Source organism: Eulemur rufifrons, chromosome 20 (genome assembly GCF_041146395.1).
Source record: "Eulemur rufifrons isolate Redbay chromosome 20, OSU_ERuf_1, whole genome shotgun sequence".
Classification (NCBI taxonomy): domain Eukaryota; kingdom Metazoa; phylum Chordata; class Mammalia; order Primates; family Lemuridae; genus Eulemur; species Eulemur rufifrons.
The window spans coordinates 21712692-21731951 of NC_091002.1; the positions used below are offsets into that span (position 1 = coordinate 21712692).

Sequence of the window (19260 nt, forward strand, 5' to 3'; positions counted from 1 at the left end):
GGGCTGGCCCAGGCCAAGAACAGGTGGAAAACACCAACCTCATCTGGACTCCTGAGATTGGGAACCCCCTCCCCCACCCTATAGTCTCTCCTCTTCCTAGGAGTTGGAGGGCCTGGAGAAGGCATACACGTTTCCTTTCCCTGCTCCTAGCTTGGTTCCAGCCCTGCTCACCTCTCCCACTTGTCTTGGTTTTATAAAAGGCTATGTGGGTGGTGCCAGTCAGGCAGAGGGTGGGTGTCCTGGGGAAGTAGGAGGCAAAAGACCATGTCCTTTTATCCCTTGGGAACCTCATCATAGGCCAGAAGGCCTCTCTTCAAATGGAAAGAAACCTAAATCTCCAGCTCCCCCTCCTCCCAACCCCAGGGAGACCTTGGAGACAGTGCCAAAAAACAGCTCCAACCCCCAGCAGCTGGGAAGAGAGCCAGAAGCTGCCCTTCCTCCTCATCCCGGCACCCCTCCCCAGCCCCCCGCCAATACTGTGAAGCCCCCTTCCCACTCAGCCTGGTTTCCTGGTGAGGGTCCTGCAGTCGTGGGCCCTGGGGGACCCCCAGGGAAAGGCCACCGGGAGGGAAGGGACCAAGGGCATCCTTGGGCCAACTGTCCACCTCTCTTGTCCACTGTTTTCTCCTTCCCACTTCTGTCTTCAAAAGGCTCCTTCCCAGGATGGATTGGGTGCTAGGATGACTACAGTCCAATCCGCCAGCTCTCCCTGCCCCTGTGTCTTATTTCAGACATGAGAATAACTGTACAGTGTAAACTTACAAAGCGTTTTTAATGGTTGTAGATTGGAAATAAAGTATGTCATATGAACAGTTGCTGTGAACTTGGCCTCCTCTCTGATTTCTCTAGCTGGATGGGTTGGGCCCCCAGGAGATTTGAAACCCGACTCCATCCCACCCATGGTTGCCTGGGAAGGGGGGAGCCCTGGGAATGCCATAGCCAGCTGGCTGGTTTGGAGTCACTTGGGAGGGGCTACCAGATGTTCTGGCTATAGACAGCTGATATTTCAGCATCTCCCACCACGTGTGATACGACCACTGAGAAACACATGCAGTGTATTCAAAACAAAGAAAAATAGAATTGGACTTTTCTACAAAAGACTTAAAAAAATGTATCATGGAAAAAAAGACACTTTTAGATGTGTGTTAATTATCTCTTGCAGTGTTACTAACTGTCTGAAATCATTTATTATATCCCACTGATGCTGTCTGTCAGGAATTTAGGAGCTGGGTAGTTCTGATTCGGGGTCGCAGGAGGTTGCAGTCAGGTGTCACTCAGGCTGCAGTCATTTGAATGACCGATTGGGGCTGGAAGATCCATTCACAAGGTGGTTAATTCACATGCCTGGCAAGTCAGTGCTGGCTGCAGGGGGCCTCAGTTCCTTACCATGTGGACCTCTCCACAGGGCTGCTTCTGTGTCCTCACAGCATGGTGGCTAGCTTCCCCCAGAGCAAGTGATCTATGAGAGGGCAGAGTGGAAGTCACAATGTCTTTTACAGCTAGCCTTGGAAGTCCCACAGTGTAATTTCTGTGATATCTTACTGGTTATATAGACCAGCTCTCTTCAAAGTGGGAGGGGACCACACAAGGGCATGAACACCCAGAAGCAGGGATCATTGGTGCCATCTTGGAAGCTGGCAACCACATGCTATTTTTATAGATCTCTTAAGACCCAGGCCTGTGCTAGGCACTGAGGATACAAAAATATATAAGATGGGCCTGGAAGATAGGAAATCAAATGTCAATGGCAGGGAGCAGCCCAGGATATTCGGAGAGCCCAGAGGAATTAGGAACTGTTTCACAGAGGAAAGGACATCTGAACTAACACCTAAGGTAGGCATACTGACCAGGTGAAGGGGGTGGTGATGTATTGTAGGCAGGAGTCTCAGGGGAAGTAGTTGCAGGGAGAGGGAATAGCACGTGTGAAAGCCTAGTAGAAAGAGAGCAAAGCAGAACTGGGGAACTGAGAGAAGAGGCTGGATCAGATCACACAGTGCCTTTTAAAGAAAAAAATTTTATACATCCTGTGGACAGGAGGGAGCCATGGGAGAATTCAAAGCAGGGAAAGTACATAGAGGATTTATTAGGTCTGGATTCCATGAAGTAATATTCTCAGTGTGTCCCAGGATGGCCAGCCCTAGCTGGGGACATTCTGTTCTGTTCTTGGGACATTGACAAATTAGGAGTTTAGGAGGAGGGCAAGCATAGAAGGAACTGGGTTACCTCTGATCCCCAGAAAGTGCAATTTAGGGAACCAAGAGCAAATCTCTGATTTTCAGATGGCTGTTGGAGCCAGCAGAGCAGAACCACAGGGCGGAAATTTCAGGAAGGCAGATTTCTGCCTTCCATCAGAAAACTTTTCCAAGGACCACAACTACTATGGAAGGATGACCACAGTCAGCTCCAGCTGCCTCTCCTCAACTCCTCTTTCAGACTTTGTGGGCTGCTCTTAATTCAACGCTTGGAGGTTTCAGATCTGAAAGTAAGGACTGTGCAAATCCAAGGGGACATTTTGGTGGCGCCACGCTGGGTGCTGAGGAAGCAGCCTGCTGTCTGGAGCCTCCCAGGCCCGCAAGGAATAATGGAACAGGCACAACTTCCTGGGAGCACAGAAGGAACATCTGGTTTTCAGCCTGGGGCAACAGACTAAGCTCTGAAAGAGATGATTCGTTAGCCGAGGCTTAAAATTGGAGAATTTTGCTAGGAAAAGCAGGGAAGTTCTTTCCAGGCAGGGGGAATGGTTTTAGCAAAGCAAGTTTGAGAAGGGGGTGAAGGAGAGTTCTTGAACTTCGCCGTGTATGGAAGGGCCCACAGGAGACAAAGTCCTCAAGCAAAAGTGCGATAGGCTGAGGCAAACTCAGCTCAGAGCTCCAGTTCACTCTGTGGGGAGTGACGGTCCACATTCTTGGAGTTAAGAAGGTAAAGGGAGGGGGGACCATGGCCTAGCGACTAGGCAGGGTATCAGATGCCCTCTGATGCACTGTATTCCTTCAGCAAGTATCAATCTGGGCCTCCGTTTCCCCATCTTAGATGGGATTTGGGGCCCGTCGGGCGCAAAAGGACTCGATACTGTGGCGAGTCCCCGGACGAGTACAGCAGGGAAGCTAGTGACGTGGCTGTGGGGACCGGGAAGGATGCGGACGAGGAGGCGGAGCCAGCAGGAGCGGCGAACCCAGTGTACGCATGCGTGTTGCGGAGGGAGGTGTTCTGCGCGTGCGCGCCCGAGAGGCCGGAGGCTGCGCATGCGTCCTAGGTTGGCGGGAGTTTCCGAAGCGGCTGCAGCGGCGTAGAGGTGGACGGCGCACCCTACCTGCCCCAGGGCGCGAGGGGCCACTGGGGCCGCGGAGAGTGACCTGTGGCCTGTGTTTCAGGGACGAGGCCCGGGACGGGACAGGCGTCGCTCTGAGGTCAGAAAGTTGCAGACTTCTCCGCTGTTATGGCCCTGCTCGCCCCTTCACCAGCCTCTTTGGCGTCGGACCCCTCGGCCCAGCCTGACTCGCCGCTCCCCGTGCCCCTGACAGCGGACACTGTGGGGCACGGGGGGCGCTGAGACCTCCTCCCGGGTGAACTGAGACCCGAGGGAGGCCCACGCCCTCGGTTAGGGGCCTGTCTGCAAAGCCAGCTGTCTAAACTCCAGAAAAGTGGTTAAGGACTGTGCAGAGGGTTGGGGGTGACAGGCCTGGGTTCGAATTTCGCTTCTGCCCCCAGGCTGGCTGTGTAAGACTCTTGTGCCAGGTTTTTTGCCCCTCTGAACCTCAGTTCTACAAAGTATCTACAAAGTGGAGTTAACAGTGTTTATGGAGCTGTGGAAGGGATCAGGTGGGATAATGCTACAAGTAAAGCGCTTGCGTAGTACAGCTACTGGCACATAGTAAGCTCGTAAAAAATGACAGTTGTTGCTGTTATTATCCAAGTTGGATCTGTGTGATAGTCATAAGGACTGTGGGGATTGAGATCCTTGAGTGACCCCTCCTAATTGTTACCTTTTCCATATTGTCTTTCCCAATATATTCATTTCTCTTTACTAAGCACCCCCACAGACAGATTTCTGCTGGGAAGGAGGGGTAGCATGGAAGATAAAGAGATGCTTCTGTCATGGCCCTGCCCTCTTCCAGTCAGTTGTCCCTTAGAGACACTAGGAATACTAATTCGGTCTTGCTGGGGAGACAGACATGTAAATAGATTTTATAGCCAGTGCTAGGGAGACTAAGGGGTGTAGTGTGTAGCCACCAACTCTGTCAAAGAGAAGTGGTTGGGAAGGATGAATAAATTTTACAGGTAGAAGGACAGATGTTTGCAAGGATTCAAAAATAGCACAGGGAGACTTGTGCAGTGGCTTGCACCTCTAGCCCCAGCTACTCCGGAGGCTGAGGCCAGGGCAACACTTGAGGCTAGGAGTTTGAGACCAGCCTAGGTGATACAGTGAGACCCCATCTCTTACAAAATAAAAAAGTATACAGGGAATAGGAGTGGCAGGAGAGAGCAGGAATAGGTAGGTTAGGACTAGCTTGTGAAAGGTGTTGAATACACTTTTTAAAAACCTCTGCAGCTGTCTAGAGAATGGATTGGAGAGGAGCAATTGGATGTAGGAAAACTAATGAAGAGACTGATAGTGGGAAGGGAGAGCAGAAACTGAGAACTGAACTAGTAACAGTGAGAATGGAGAAAAGACTTAGAGAGACTACTGGTAGAATGGATAGGACTTTGGAGCTGGAGAGCTAAGAATAAGAAGTAAAGGATAAGGCCAGGCGTGGTGGCTCACACCTGTGATCCTAGCACTCTGGGAGGCCGAGGCGGGTGGATCACTCGAGGTCAGGAGTTCGAGACCAGCCTGAGCAAGAGCGAGACCCCGTCTCTACTAAAAATAGAAAGAAATTATCTGGCCAACTAAAAATATATATAGAAAACATTAGCCGGGCATGGTGGCACATGCCTGTAGTCCCAGCTACTCGGGAGGCTGAGGCAGTAGGATTGCTTGAGCCCAGGAGTTTGAGGTTGCTGTGAGCTAGGCTGACGCCACAGCACTCACTCTAGCCCGGGCAACAGAGCGACACTCTGTCTCAAAAAAAAAAAAAAAAAAAAAGAAGTAAAGGATAATAAGGTTTTTCTGGTTTGGAAGATCAGGTAGATCATAATGTCATCAACCGAATTAGCAAATTCGGGACCAGTTAAACACAAAATAATTGGAAAGTAAGGTAGGGTGTGTGTTATGGGAGATGTGAGTATTTCTAGCAATAAGTTCTGTAGAAATTCAGGATAGGAGGTGTTGACCCCTGTTGATATTCTCTATGGACGAGGTGGGTGAGGGCAGTTCAGAGAGGCTGGAAAGCACAGGGCTTATGCTGAGTGCTGTTCCACGAAGAGTGGAGCTAAAATGTGAAGAACAGATCACCTCATTTTCCTTTTTCAGAGTTGCCCACCCAGGATGACTTCGGTGACTAGATCAGAGGTCACAGAAGGTAAGTATTGCAGTGAACTTCAGTACCTCTTGCCTTGGGTTCAGGCTTCTGAGCCATACTCAAATCCTTTCCTGGCTCCTGGTGGATTTGGAATTGCATATTCTTGTATTTGCTGAGATACTTCCTCAATGTTTCCATGATCTGGGGCATACATTTTCTTTTTCCGCCTTTTTGCACAGATACTTAGTTGTGGTGGGTTTGATTTTGTATCTTGACTTTTTTGTAACAAACACTAGAAGAACCACCAGTGACGTCTAAGGCTTATGATCATCAAGTGGAATCAAGTCTCGGCCCTGTGGAAGTGTTTACTAAATCATCTGCCTCCCTGGAGATGACTCAAGGTGTTTCAAAGGAAAGAATTTACCCTGACTCTAGCCTTATAAAAGGGGGAAGCTGTGATCCCAGCCACCAGGAAGGACTTCAGTCAAGGTCCCTTCATTTGTCCGCTCAAGAACAATCTGCACATCATCAAGACAGGAGGCAATCCTGGCGGAGAGCAAGTATGAAAGAAACGAACCGGCGGAAGTCACTGCCTCCCATTCACCAGGGCATCACAGGTGGGGTGCTATTACATAAGAGTGACGTTCCAGCTCAGATAAAAGGCATTGAGGTATGTTAGTATGATATAGTGAGACCCCATCTGTTAAAAAATAAAAAAACAGTACAGGGAATAGGAATGGCAGGAAAGAGCAGGAATAGGTAGGTTCAGACTAGATTGTGAAAGGTGTTGACTAGATGTGACTTTGAGCAAATCACTTCACCTCTTTGAGCCTCAGTTTCCTCATCTATAAAATGGAGACAACACTACTTAACCTTGTGGGGGATGTTCTACATTTATAAGTACTGTTGTCAAACACCAATAAGTGTTCAGTATTATTGCTGTTTAGATCATATGATTAGCTGCCACAAACAGAAATGCTGATTTCTAATTGTTCACTCACCTCTGCTAGGATGAGAAACATTAAAAATTTCTTCTTGTGGCTTTCTGCCTCATACCCTACCTAAAGTAGAACAGAAGGTGCTTGGGTTGATATCTGATTTTAGCCTTTATAACTGGAAATACCTCAGAGGGAAGATGCACGTAGAAATATCTAGAGTGAAAACCTAGTTTTTAGGGATGCTGTATTTGAATTTGATTTGTGTTATTCTGTGTGAATTTACAATAGTAACTGTATCTCAGCAAATACTCATCTAAGTACAGGATGTAATGTGGAAAGTCTAGCACATTTCAGGAAGAACATACTATTTAATAGTCGTGGGCTGTTGAGCAGATTACTTAACCTTCTTTGCTCTAAGGTCCTCATCAGTAAACTGGGGATGAAATAGTACCTATCTGACAGGGTTATGTGCAGATTAAATGAGTTGACATATAATAGTACTTGGCACATAGTAAGCCCTCAAATGTTAAGCTATTGTGATTACTTTTAAGGTATTACTTCACTTCCTGGTAGTCTGATGTGTAGAAGGAAATCTGGGTAAAAACAGCCACTCAGCACACCAGAAAATTGCTGCCATAATGCCCATCCGTTTCACTCCCTAGATGTACTGAGAAAACATTAGTGCTTCCCCAAGATTAGCCCTACCCTCAGCTCTGTGCCAGAGCATTTAGATTTAAAATTCTGTATAACAAAAAAATCACCAATGTAATAAGATTGGTTATTGCCTGGTTATTCCTGGCCACCTACCTGCCAGGTTTCCTTGGTTATAGGCAGAAAGTATCCTGTTTTTCTTGACTAACAGTGGTGATAATTAATCAAGAGAGGAGACAAGAGAACTTTGAAAACAGCCAGCTGAAGCTGCAGGGCAAAAAAGATATGTAGCTCTCAAAGCAAACTTCCTTTGCCATATAATTGTTTTTAAATGGGCATAAATGAAAAAACAGTATCTACGTCTTGCAGTTGCCTGAGGATATGGTGGAATAATTATGTGAAATAAAATTCAGTCTGATAATTCACTGTGTGACCTTGGGCTAGTTACCTGTTACTGTACAGCCTTTGTACCTGTGTCATCATGTATCACCAAAATGGAATTAAGCTAGTTTGAGCAACATAGCAAGACCCCGTCTCTACAAGAAATTAAAAAATTAACCAGGTGTAGTGGTGTATGCCTATGGTCCCAGCTACTTGGGAGGCTGAGGCAGGAGGATCACTTGAGCCCAGGAGTTTGAGGTTGCAGTGAACTATGATGATGCCACTGCACTCTAGTCCAGGTGACAGAGTGAGATTTTGTCTCAAAAAAAAAAATTTAAATGGAATTAAGATACTTGCCTCAAAGTTTAATGAGGTATACACAGCATTTAATAAGATGCTTTTATATAGCAAGTGTTCAACAAATGTTAGCTACTAATATTATTAGGCCGTTATAGAGAGACAGTGTGGTATCAGTGGGAAAAGCATGGATCTTAGTGACAGACTTGGGTTTGAATTCTGGCTCCACCAGTCTCTGACCTCAAACAAGTCATTTCCCCTCTGAGCTTCAGTTTCCCCAATTGTGAAATGGAACTCATAGAGTTTATAAGAGGTCTCTTAAGACAATGTGTTTAAAGCACATTGTAGTGCCTCTCTTATAAAAATGCTCAAATGTTCCCAGATCCTTTCTTAAAATAGTGAATATGAATCATCAAAAAAGAAGTTACTTTATTTTTTATCTACCTTGTTTAACAAAACAAGACTTTAATGTTATCCATAGATTTTTTTAAGTTTGGATGCACAAATGGGAAAACTTCATTCCTCAGTGGTCCTGAAAAAATTAGATGGAAAAATTAGAATTTTCACTTTAATCAGAGAAGGCTGCTTCTTGCCTTAAGTTGGACTGCATTAAGAAGGAGGAAATTTTTCAGTTTTGTTACTCTGCTAACTGTAAGTATCCAGTTCCTTAAATCTGACAATATTTTGTTAGAGCTCAGCAGGTCCATCAGTGTCAATTTAGCAGAAAGCAAGCGGCTTGGCTCTCTCCTGCTTTCCAGTTTCCAGGTGAGATTCTAAGGACTGGGTAATTTTTTTTTTTTTAACTGTAATTGTGACCTCTAAGAGATATCAATACTGTATGATTAACCTATAAGGATTAAAAGATGTTTCTCTTTGGGTGGGATTAATTTAACAGCCAGATTTAATCCCAGCAGCTGATTTGTCTTTGGCTGGGGCTTTCTACCAATCCCACTGCTGCTGTTGCTGCTAACTGAGCAACTAACAGAGATTTCCCCAATGTAGTAAATGATGGGAATTTGAAATGGGTAGAGAGATAAAAATCTAAATTATTATGGATGTTTGACGTCTGACTACATGCTAAACCAATATATGACCCGTGTTATGTAGTTTTTTTATTAAAGTTGTATCATGTGTTATATTGCTAACTGGTGTTTATATCAGTTTAGATAAGCAAGTAATTTATGTGAATATAATAATCATTTTTTCCCCTAGCTAAAAATCAAAATGCATAGTCTGAGCAGCAAAGGTTTTTTTTTCCCCTGATCTATTAATTTGTTTATGTGGAAAGTCTTAGGTGTAAAAATTAAATCATATTTAGTTTCACATTTATTAAACATAAAGTTACATGAATTTAGGACTGGCCTGGAAAATTTTGGTTGTTGTACTGAAAATGCTTTTCTTTATTTAGTTCTCTGTTCAGAAACTTGAACCTTTCCTAAGAGACTCTAAGGGCTTCAGTGTTGAAAGTTTTCGAGCCAAAGGTAAGTTGCTAAGAATAGATGAGTGAGCTCTGACCCCAGAAAGCCAAAGGCTCCTTTGCAGGATCCCCATTTACAGAAGCTGTTCCCTTGTAAAACCAACTCCCTTTTTATTCCTAATTGGAAGAATTTATGCTTATAAAGCTCAGAGGGTATGAAAATGAGAAGTAATCTTCCCTTCTACTCAGATCCCTCGTCTTAGCTCCTCTCTCCAGAGGCAGCTATAGCCGCCAGTTTCTTGTGTATCCCTGCAGAGATATTTATTGCTTTTCCAAATATTCATTAAAATCGTATGAGTAACTCTGTGTACTGTTCTATACTTTGTCTTTTTTTTTAACCTAACAATTTATCTTGCAGAATGTTCCATGTCACACATGTAGAGCTGCCTTGACATTTTGGTAGCCACATAATATTCCATTATATAAATGAACCATATTTGATTTAACCAGTTCTTTACTGATGGGCTTTTGGGGGTATTTTTTAGTCTTTTGCTGTTAAAATGAGTAGTGTAATGAATTCATTTTTTACACATGCTTTTTGGCTCATATGCAAGTAAAAATTAGATAAATTCCTAGAACTGGAATTAGCTTGTTCAAATGAAATGATAGGAATCATGAGATTGCCTTCCAGAGAGGTTGTATCATTTTATTCTCTCACCAGCAATATATGCAAGTACCTGTTTTCTCACGTTCTCACCAACACAGTTTTATCAAATTTTTAGATTTTCTTACTATTTTATAAGTGATAGAAGATATTTTATAGTTTTAATTTGTGTTCTTTTTTCTTTTGAAGAGGATAAGCATTTTATCATATTTTTAGAGCTATTTGTACTTTATTTTCTATGTATTGTCTATTCATATCTTTGTTCATTTTTTAAAATTGGGATGTTGGCTTTTCTTTATATTGATTTGTAAGACCTCTTTATATAGTAAAGAAATTAGCTGTTTGTCTTTGATATAAGTTAAAAATATTCTTTGCCAGAAACTGATTTTCAACTTTCTAGGAACTAGCTATTTCCCTAATAGTGTAAATATGCAATCATCCAGGATCAGAAATCCTCAATGTCACCCACTTAAATTAAGACCTCAGGCTTACTTGACAGTTAAAATTGTTTATCGCAGAATTGCACCATCACCATAATTAAAGTAAATATGCCAGAGTTATCTTGATAAGTAATTAACATAACCTTTCCCTTATGCATTCTTCACCTGAATGTAATAGTGGACTCTTCAAGTCTAGCAGAGACCTATTTTCACCTCATGCCCATAATTTTTTATTTGCCTCTTATTACATTCTGGCTTTTTGCCTGACTTCTGTAATGTTTTCTCTTCCAGTGCTAGCAATTCAAATCTCTTGAAAAGAATGAAATATCAGTGCAGATACACCTTTTAAACTGCTTTTTCACTAGTCATTTATATAACTATTTATCATAAATGCCAAAGAGGAGTTGTCTTCCATTTTATCTATACCTACCAGAGAAAAAAAATAAAATCTTTCTGTAAACTTATACCACTTTTTTGGGTGGGTAGGAGGGCCAGAATGTAACAGGGGACCTTAGAGATAAGGCTACCTTCAGTATGTTATATCTTTGTAAGCAGCTCATTATGAAAATTTATATTCTCTTCATTTTATAACATATAAATTTGTTTTCTTTAGCATCTTCTCTTTCTGAAGAATTGAAGCATTTTGCAGACAGACTGGAAAGTGATGGAACTCTACAAAAATGTTTTGAAGATTCCAATGGGTAAGAGCAGTTCCTCTGCTGTCCTAAATTATAATTGAATTAAAACTTTTGATTATAACTAGAAAGTTGTTCATTCACTCAACAAACATTTATCCAGCATCTTATGTACCAGTCTTTTTTAGATACTGGGAATACAGTGATAGGTAAGTCAAGGAAGGTCCCTCTTGTCATACATTGTAATGAAGGAAACAGTCAAACAGATATGTAGAAAATAATGAGTTCACAGATAGTGATAATCTAGGAAGTCAATAAATATGATAGTGAGGGCATGAGCAGCTTTAGCTAGAGTGTTCAGAAAAGACCTCTAGTGCCTTGACCTTTGGACTGAGACCTGCAAGACCTGAATGGTGAGAAGGAATCAGCCATGAAAAGATGAGGGGAAAAGCATTCTTCAGATCTTTGCTAGCCATGCAAAATGAGAGAAACTTTTGTTCTTTGGCTCTTGGCAAGCAAGAACGTTAGCAGGAATTTAAAAATCCTACTCCCAAAACTGGTAGTTTCTCTACAGGGACAAGGCTAACATCTCCAACCTCCATTCTTACCCTGTAACAAATCATATCACTTGGGCTTACATCATGAACTTTTAAGTTTTGACTTCAAAAAGTCTGCTTTTCCATGGATTCTTAGGATTGACATTGCTTGTCAGGAAATGAAAAATATTTTAACTTAACATAGCATCTCTTAATGTAGCATGTTTAAACATAGATTACTGCATCTCAGCCAGAGGTGGTAGAGGCTGAGTGTCACAGGCATTGGTAGAAAAAAATAAATGGTAGCATAACTAATTTGTCTTTGCCAGGTAGAGTACCAAGTACCTCTGCAATATTTTGGCATTTTCAGTGCCTGCGTTTTTTTCCCATTAGAATTACTTACACAGCTGAGCTGAGCCGAGCCATTGGGTAACAGTAGGAATCAAAGTTGGTGAGCTGGGTGGAACCAGAAAACACAGAGCCTTAAGTGCCACATTAGTGAGTTTTGACTTTTCTTCTGTATGCAGTAGAGAGTCACAGAGTTTTTAAGCAAGCAAAAAAATTAAAAGGAATATTTTAAGAAAGGTTAATCTGGCTAGGGTTTGAATTGGAATTGATGAGAGATAGAACATAAAGAGATACTTTAGAATGCTATTACCTAGTGCAAAAGTGAAAGATAAAAATTACGAATGTTTTATTGCCATTAAAATTATGTAAGGCATTATATTCAATCAAGTGTTTCTTGAAAGATTCATGTTAATCTCATAATCCTATCTGTTTTCCAGAAAAGCATCAGATTTGTCTCTGGCAGCATCAGTGGCTGAGATGAAGGAATATATAACAAAGTAAGTGAAAAATGAGCAAACTTTTGTTGGAAAATCTAAATTCATTCTCCACCTGGGGAAAATAACTAAACCTGGGAAAAATGAATAGCAAGCATTGGTTCAGAGAGTCAGTACTAATACATCCATACCAGAAGTTAGAAGGCTGTATAGTGAGAGTTTTACAGGCTCTACTGATGGCCAGTTTCACAGAGTGGAGTCTGGGGAGTAGGATGTTAATTTGATTTTAACAACTCAGGTTTGATTTGATTAAATTAATGTTCTCTGAATGGGTCAAGCTTTCCTTTTATGGCCTTTCAACTCACATTTTATAACCAGATTATACACCTAACTTACTTGTTGTTGCCCTGAGTGATTCAGAATGAGATGATAAAAAAACAACTGAATTTTTTTTTTTTCCTGATTCTGTAGGTTTTCTTTAGAACGTCAGACTTGGGATCAGCTCTTGCTGCGCTACCAGGAGGAGGCTGAAGAGATATTATCCAGGTTAGATCTATGAATTGGAAATAAGCTGTTTTATTACCTTGTGGAGTTTTATTTGAGTTTATTTCATTACTGTTAGCACAAATTGAATGATGAATCCTATCTTACAGGCCAATCAGTTCAGCAAGCCTCTATGAAGTCTATATTATTAATAGTACTCTCTGACCATAAATGGAACATGAGGGAGAAGGAGGGGAGAGTTTGTGTCACCAATTGCTGTCCAAGAACAGAATTGTCTCTGTTCTGTGTCCTTGGCTGCCATTTCACATCCTGGGGGAGACAGGCACATCTCTGCCTTGTACCTGGCAACCTAGGGCCGGGCCAGGAACGATAGTCAAGGGACTTCAGTGACCACATAGCTTCTGGGCTGCAGGTTTGGGGGATGCCTCTGGCTAGGACCTTTGTAGAGACACAAAGACACGAAAGGGAGTGGGAGAGGAGGGTGTAAGAAGAGAGGATCTTTGATTGTGTCTTAAAGGCAGAGGAAAGTGGGAAAGTGCTAGAGTTTGATTTAGTTGAACATCTAAGCCAGTGGTTTTAAGCTTGTTTTCTAAACCGAATCTTAGCTAGAAACCCAACTACAAAATGTTAGCTAAAACCCTAATTGCAAAAGTGGCCTCTCAGTAGAGAGGGGCTTTGAAGAACATGGTTCGAAAAACTTCCCCAAACTGGCCATGATGGTTATCAGTTACTTTATTCACCCCTTGTTCTTTTTATGAAGATGGATAATGGGCAAGATGGCAGTTTGAAAATAAAAACTTTTATGGCAAAGCTTATAGGTTAAGAGGAATGCTTCCGGAAACAGACTTTGTTCAGGTCCTTGGGCAAGTCACTTAATCTCTGTGAGCCTGAGTTTCCTCATTTGAAAATGGGATTTACCTATCTTCATTGGGTTATTGAGAATGTTAAATGAAGTTAAATGGAAAGTGCCTAGTAGTATCTGGCACCTACTAAGCACCCAGTAAATTGTAGTATTTGTTATTAGTAAAGGGTTATCCTCAGTTTTCATGAACTCTCAGTCCTATTCAGTTATTTTAGATAATTGAGGTAAGCCAGCATTTTTTTGGTAAATGATCATAGACATTGAATTTAGAATAGCAAGCTTTGGCTTCACTCTACCCCAAGCATAGTCCTTGTGTATGGACCTTACTGTTAGGTGGAGTGAACTGACCTGAAGCTTCCAGCATTTCCTGGAATCCAGAGGTATAAAAACATTAACACTAGACAATTGTTGAGAACTTCTTTTTTTTTTTTTTTTTTTGTTGAGACAGAGTCTCACTTTGTTGCCCAGGCTAGAGTGAGTGCCGTGGCGTCAGCTTAGCTCACAGCAACCTCAGACTCCTCGGCTTAAGCGATCCTACTGCCTCAGCCTCCCGAGTAGCTGGGACTACCGGCATGCGCCACTATGCCCGGCTAATTTTTTCTATATATAGATTTTTTTAGTTGTCCATATAATGTCTTTCTATTTTTAGTAGAGACGGGGTCGCGCTCTTGCTCAGGCTGGTCTCGAACTCCTGACCTCGAGCGATCCACCCACCTCGGCCTCCCAGAGTGAGAACTTCTTATTAATAAGAGAGCTACCCAATACCTAGGGTAGGCTGGAAGAAACTGATTCAGCCAGGTTTTTTCCCAAGATAATCTTTGATATCTTTCCCAGAAAATAATTATAAAGTTCCTTGATTCCTCAGAGTTCAGTGGGGAAAAAAGAAAAAAAAAAAAAAAAATTCCTCGAAAGCTGTTTTGTTTTGTTTTGTTTTGTTTTTAGAGGTTCTACTGAAGCCAAAGTGGAACCTGTGACATATCTTGGATCTTCCCAAAGTGAAGTTCTTAATACAAAGCCTGACTACCAGAAAATATTACAGAACCAGAACAAAGTTTTTGATTGTATGGGGTTGGTGGTAAGTGGGCTCATGTTTATTTGGTTGAGTTATCCAGCTTTGCTACCTTATAATCCTTAGAAATTAAAAGACCTGGAGAATGTATGTAATAAGTATATTCAGCTCCACCTTGGGGAAACATGGAGAGACAATTAAAAAAGTAATAAACAAGTAACTGTACAGTGGTAAGAGCTGATAAAGCAGAGTAAAGGGGGACAGAATACAGACAGGGTGGCAGGTTGCTATTTTATATAGTGCGGTTATTGAAGGCCCCTCCGAGATGCCATTTGAACAGAGACTTGAAGGAAATGAGCCATGAGGACATTTGGGGAATAGTATTGTGTCAATCCAGGTATCAACAGAAAGCAGATGGCATTTGAAATAGGGTAATTCAAGAAGAGTTTATTTTCAAAGAGGCTATGTATGAAGGTGTGGATATTGGCGGGGGAGGGAACCACAAGGATTAGTGAAGTAACCTGGGGCTTAGAGGCAGCAGAGCACTAAGAGGAGGGAGGAGCACTTACCGTGGCACCTGGGGGAAGAAAGTCACATTGTTGGTCACTTTGAGAGAGCCATACTTTCAGTTAAGGGACATAGCTAACTCAAGATGACCCTTCCAGGAGCAAGCCTGACCTCATTCATCTCCTTGCCACTTGGGCTCCCTCTTGGCCATACCCAACAAGAAGCCAGAGGACATGCATCCTGTTGGTAGAGGTCATAGAGGTCAGCTTCCTGGGGCAGAGAGCAGCCTGGGGAAGACAGGAGCAAACAGAATGTCTGGCATAAACATTCATGGCATCCTGTTGGTAGAGGTTGTAGGGGTCAGCTTCCTGGGGCAGAGAGCAGCCTGGGGAAGACAGGAGCAAACAATGTCTGGCATAAACATTCCATGTTGGAAGAACAGCAAGCCCAAAGCTCCTGAGTAGGAGCTTGCCTGATAGGTTTGAGGAACATCTGAGAAACCTTGGACCCTTGAAGCTTACAGCTGTCTTTTGTCTGCAGATGGATGAGTTGCAAGGATCTGTGAAGCAGCTGCAGGCCTTTATGGATGAAAGTACCCAGTGCTTCCAGGAGGTGTCATTACAGCTCGGTAAGTTTGTCTCTTGAGGGGACCAGAGCTTGGGCTGTCTTACTTGATAGTCACTGGGATACAGACTGCCTTTCAAAGCATATGGTCCCAGAGAGTAAGACCTATATCAGGTAATTTGTTTTTCTCCCCACAATAAGTAATATGTTGTGAGTACTCAGAGTTGATGGGAAATTTCTAGATGTAAATTCCAGAGAAGCACAGTGGACTAAGAATTAAATCCCCATGAACTGTTGTTTTGGTAAATCCATGACTTAAAAAATACCCATTCCTGGCCAGGCATAGTGGTTCATGCCTGTAATCCTAGCACCCTGGGAGGCTGAGGCGGGAAGATCACTTGAGCTCAGAAGTTTGAGACCAGCCTCAGCAAGAGTGAGACCCTGACTTTGCTAAAAATAGAAAAAATTAGTCAGGCGTGATAGTGTGCGCCTGAAGTCCCAGCTACTAGGGAGGCTGAGGCAAGAGGATCACTTGAGCCCAGGAGTTTGAGGTTGCTGTGAGCTAGGCTGATGCCACGGCACTCTAGCCTGGGCAACAGAGTGAGACTCACTCTCAAAAAAAAAAAAAAACACACATTCCCTTTTGCCTCTTCATTTTCGAAGAATCCACTAAGTGACACTGACAGTACTCTTCCATAGCTTTTCCTGACCTCCTCCCAGCCCTAATTATTTGCTATACACCTTCATTTTCTTATTCATCACATTGTATTACGGTTGTAGTGGTGGCTGGCTTTCTTATCAGACTGCCATCTCCTTGAAGACAGAGACTCTCTTATTTGTCATTGTGATGCCCTTCAATGTCTGGCACAGTGTCCACTCGTTAAGTTTTCAATAAATGTTATGTGAATTCAGTAGAAATTTAACTTTGGCCCCTTTTGTCTGCAGGGAAGAGAAGTGTGCAACAATTAGATCCTTCGCCAGCTCGAAAACTGCTCAAGCTTCGCCTGCAGAACCTGCCTACCGCACATGGATCTGGATCTTGTCAGTGACCTTATGCAGCTTTTCTGCCACAAGATGCTAAAAAGGAGAGGAATGGAAAGAGTGCCCTAGCACATGCTGACTGTGTGGAGATTTCTGCCCTTTTGCCTTTGAAGATAACTTGCTGACTGTAGAGTACTTTGACTTTTTCCTAAAAGTGATGGAATTTATGCATCCAAAAGAACATTGTGTAGATGCCTTTTCCAGAAATGTACAAAATGCTTGAAATTTCTTTTTTGAAATGACCTTCAAAACCAGTGGCTCCTTCTTTTAAATATCTTTCATGGTCAGAAATCTTTATCCTTTGAAGATATTTTTCAGGTTTTGAAACAACCCAAAGGCATTAGAACCAAGTCTAATGAAACATTTTAGAAGCCAAGTTGGGTTCTGCATGTAAAGGAGTGAGACTAATTTTCTAGTGTGGCTCTGCAGACTATTTTAGATAGAAGAGTTTTGAGCATTGTTGGGATACATACATCACTTCACAAGGTGTCCAATTTGAAGGAAATACCACTCATTCTCTATTTCCTGTTGTGTATAGTCAGCTTTAGTTGTAATATTGAGTTACTTCCTAAATCCTGGATTCATAGCAAGAAGGGGCTATGTACTACGTTTAGTTGTTCTTTGTATTTGTTTATAATCTACATTATAAAATTGAATATAATTAAAAGCTTTCCCTTATCTTTGTGTATGTTTTGAGCACATACAAAAATTTAAAAAGTCAGGGAGGGGTTAGCAGAAAATAGGATTCTTTGCCAAGCTGCTGAAATGAACAGTAATGTTGAGATATGCCTCAGCATTAATTACCAATAAAACACCAACTTATATATTGTTAATGATTTTTATTTTCTGATCCCACTAATGGGACAACACCCATTTCATTTAAACACCCAGTCTTAATCTTAAGCCTTAAAGCGCCAGTTAATGGAAATTGATAGTCCATGCGCAGTGGCTCACACCTGTAATCCTAGTGCTTCGGGAGGCTGAGGTGGGAGGATTGCTTGAGGCCAGGAGTTTGAGACCAACCTGAGCAAAATGAGACCCTGATTCTACCAAAAAAAAAAAAAGTAGAAAAATTAACCGGGCATGGTGGCTTGTGCCTGTAGTCCCAGTTATTTGGGAGGCTGAAGCAGGAGGATCTCAAGCCCAGGAGTTTGAGGTTGTCGTGAGCTCTGATGATACCACCACACTCTAGCCTGGGCAACAGCAAGACACTGTCTCAATTAAAAAAAAAAAAAGTGAGAATTAGTATCTCCTTGCTTTGACTTCCATGCATTCTTTATTCCATTATATATTTACTGAGTCCCTGCTATATGCCAGGCACAGTTCTAGGAACTGGAGAGAAAGCAAAGGGCAAAAACAGACATGGACATTGGGCATGGTGCTCACACCTGTAATCCTAGCACTTTGGGAAGCTGAAGTAGAAGGATCACTTGAGGCCAGGAATTTGAGACTAACTTGGGCCACGTAGTGAGACCCTGTCTCTAAAAAGAAAAAAAAAAAAAAATTAGATAAGGGATCTCTCATGATGCTCACAGTCTACTGGGGACACAAGGAACAAAAAGAGAAAACTGCAGAAGAGACATTTTCGCTGACTTAATGAAGGAGTTCAATGGGACAAGTATTTCAGGCAAAAAGAGCAGTAATTTTGAAAGGCTTGAGGAGAGGGAGAGTGGAGCATTCTGGGACACTAAAAAACAAAAACAAAAAAAAAAAAACCCTAATAAAGCAGGAGTGCTGGGCACCAGTGGAAGAGTGGCCTGAGACAAGGATAACTGAAAGTCATTAGCTTTAAAAGAAGGTTTAAGACAGAGGATCAGAAATTTATTTTTAAAAGATCTCTTTAGTTGCTGTGTGGGGAACAGATAGAAGCAAGCAAGATGTGGATGTGAGAGACTGGTTAGGCTGATGCAGGAGTCTAAGTGAGAAATGACAGCTTGTGCCAGGTGCTGGCAGTGAATGAATAGGGTGGGACTGTCTGTTGCTCATGGCTGCTGGAACACAGGCTTGTAATCTATGTGTTAAAAACCTAACTCTTGGCCAGGCGTGGTGGCTCATGCCTGTAATCCTCGCACTCTGGGAGGCCGAGGTGGGCGGATCATTTGAGCTTAGGAGTTCGAGACCAGCCTGAGCAAGACTGAGACCCTGTCTCTACTAAAAAAATATATATATAAAAATTTAGCCGGGCATGGTGCACATGCCTGTAGTCCCAGCTACTCAGGAGCCTGAGGCAGTAGGATTGCTTGAGCCCAGGAGTTTGAGGTTGCTGTGAGCTAGGCTGACGCCACGGCACTCTAGCCTGGGCAACAGAGTGAGACTCTGTCTCAAAAAAATAAAATTAAATAAATAAATAAAATAAAAACCTAACTCTTAATGATCTTGAGGTATAAAAAAAAAAAACACTACCACTTACTAACTTGGACTGAGAAAAAGTTATTTAACCTCTTATCTGTAAGGTTGGGAAAATGATAGAACCTGTATCACAGGGATGCGATAAGGATGAAATAACAAGTTTGGAACGGTGGTATCAATATGCTGTAAGGGGTGAAGCTTGAACAAGTGGGTGGATGATATAGCAGTTAATGAAATGGTAAAGCTAGTAGTTCAATTTGGAATACGAAATGGAGAAGTCCACT

General features: G+C 42.4%; 1 protein-coding gene across 1 annotated transcript; it reads left to right on the forward strand.

Moving 5' to 3' along the window:
* Positions 1-3305: 3305 nt before the first annotated feature.
* On the forward strand, positions 3306-16706 carry DSN1 (DSN1 component of MIS12 kinetochore complex). The gene is made up of 10 exons (XM_069496076.1): positions 3306-3407; positions 5411-5459; positions 8358-8431; positions 9075-9147; positions 10801-10888; positions 12144-12203; positions 12612-12686; positions 14449-14581; positions 15563-15650; positions 16532-16706. The coding sequence occupies exons 2-10, from the start codon at positions 5426-5428 to the stop codon at positions 16633-16635; spliced, it is 729 nt and encodes a 242-aa protein (XP_069352177.1). The 5' UTR covers positions 3306-3407; positions 5411-5425; the 3' UTR covers positions 16636-16706.
* Positions 16707-19260: the final 2554 nt, after the last annotated feature.

Coding starts and splice junctions, on each gene's coding strand:
- DSN1 (XM_069496076.1), top strand. CDS start 5,426: ATGACTTCGGTGACTAGATCAGAGGTCACAGAAG. Junction 10,889..12,143: donor TGTTTTGAAGATTCCAATGG/GTAAGAGCAGTT, acceptor TCTGTTTTCCAG/AAAAGCATCAGATTTGTCTC. Junction 12,204..12,611: donor ATGAAGGAATATATAACAAA/GTAAGTGAAAAA, acceptor CTGATTCTGTAG/GTTTTCTTTAGAACGTCAGA.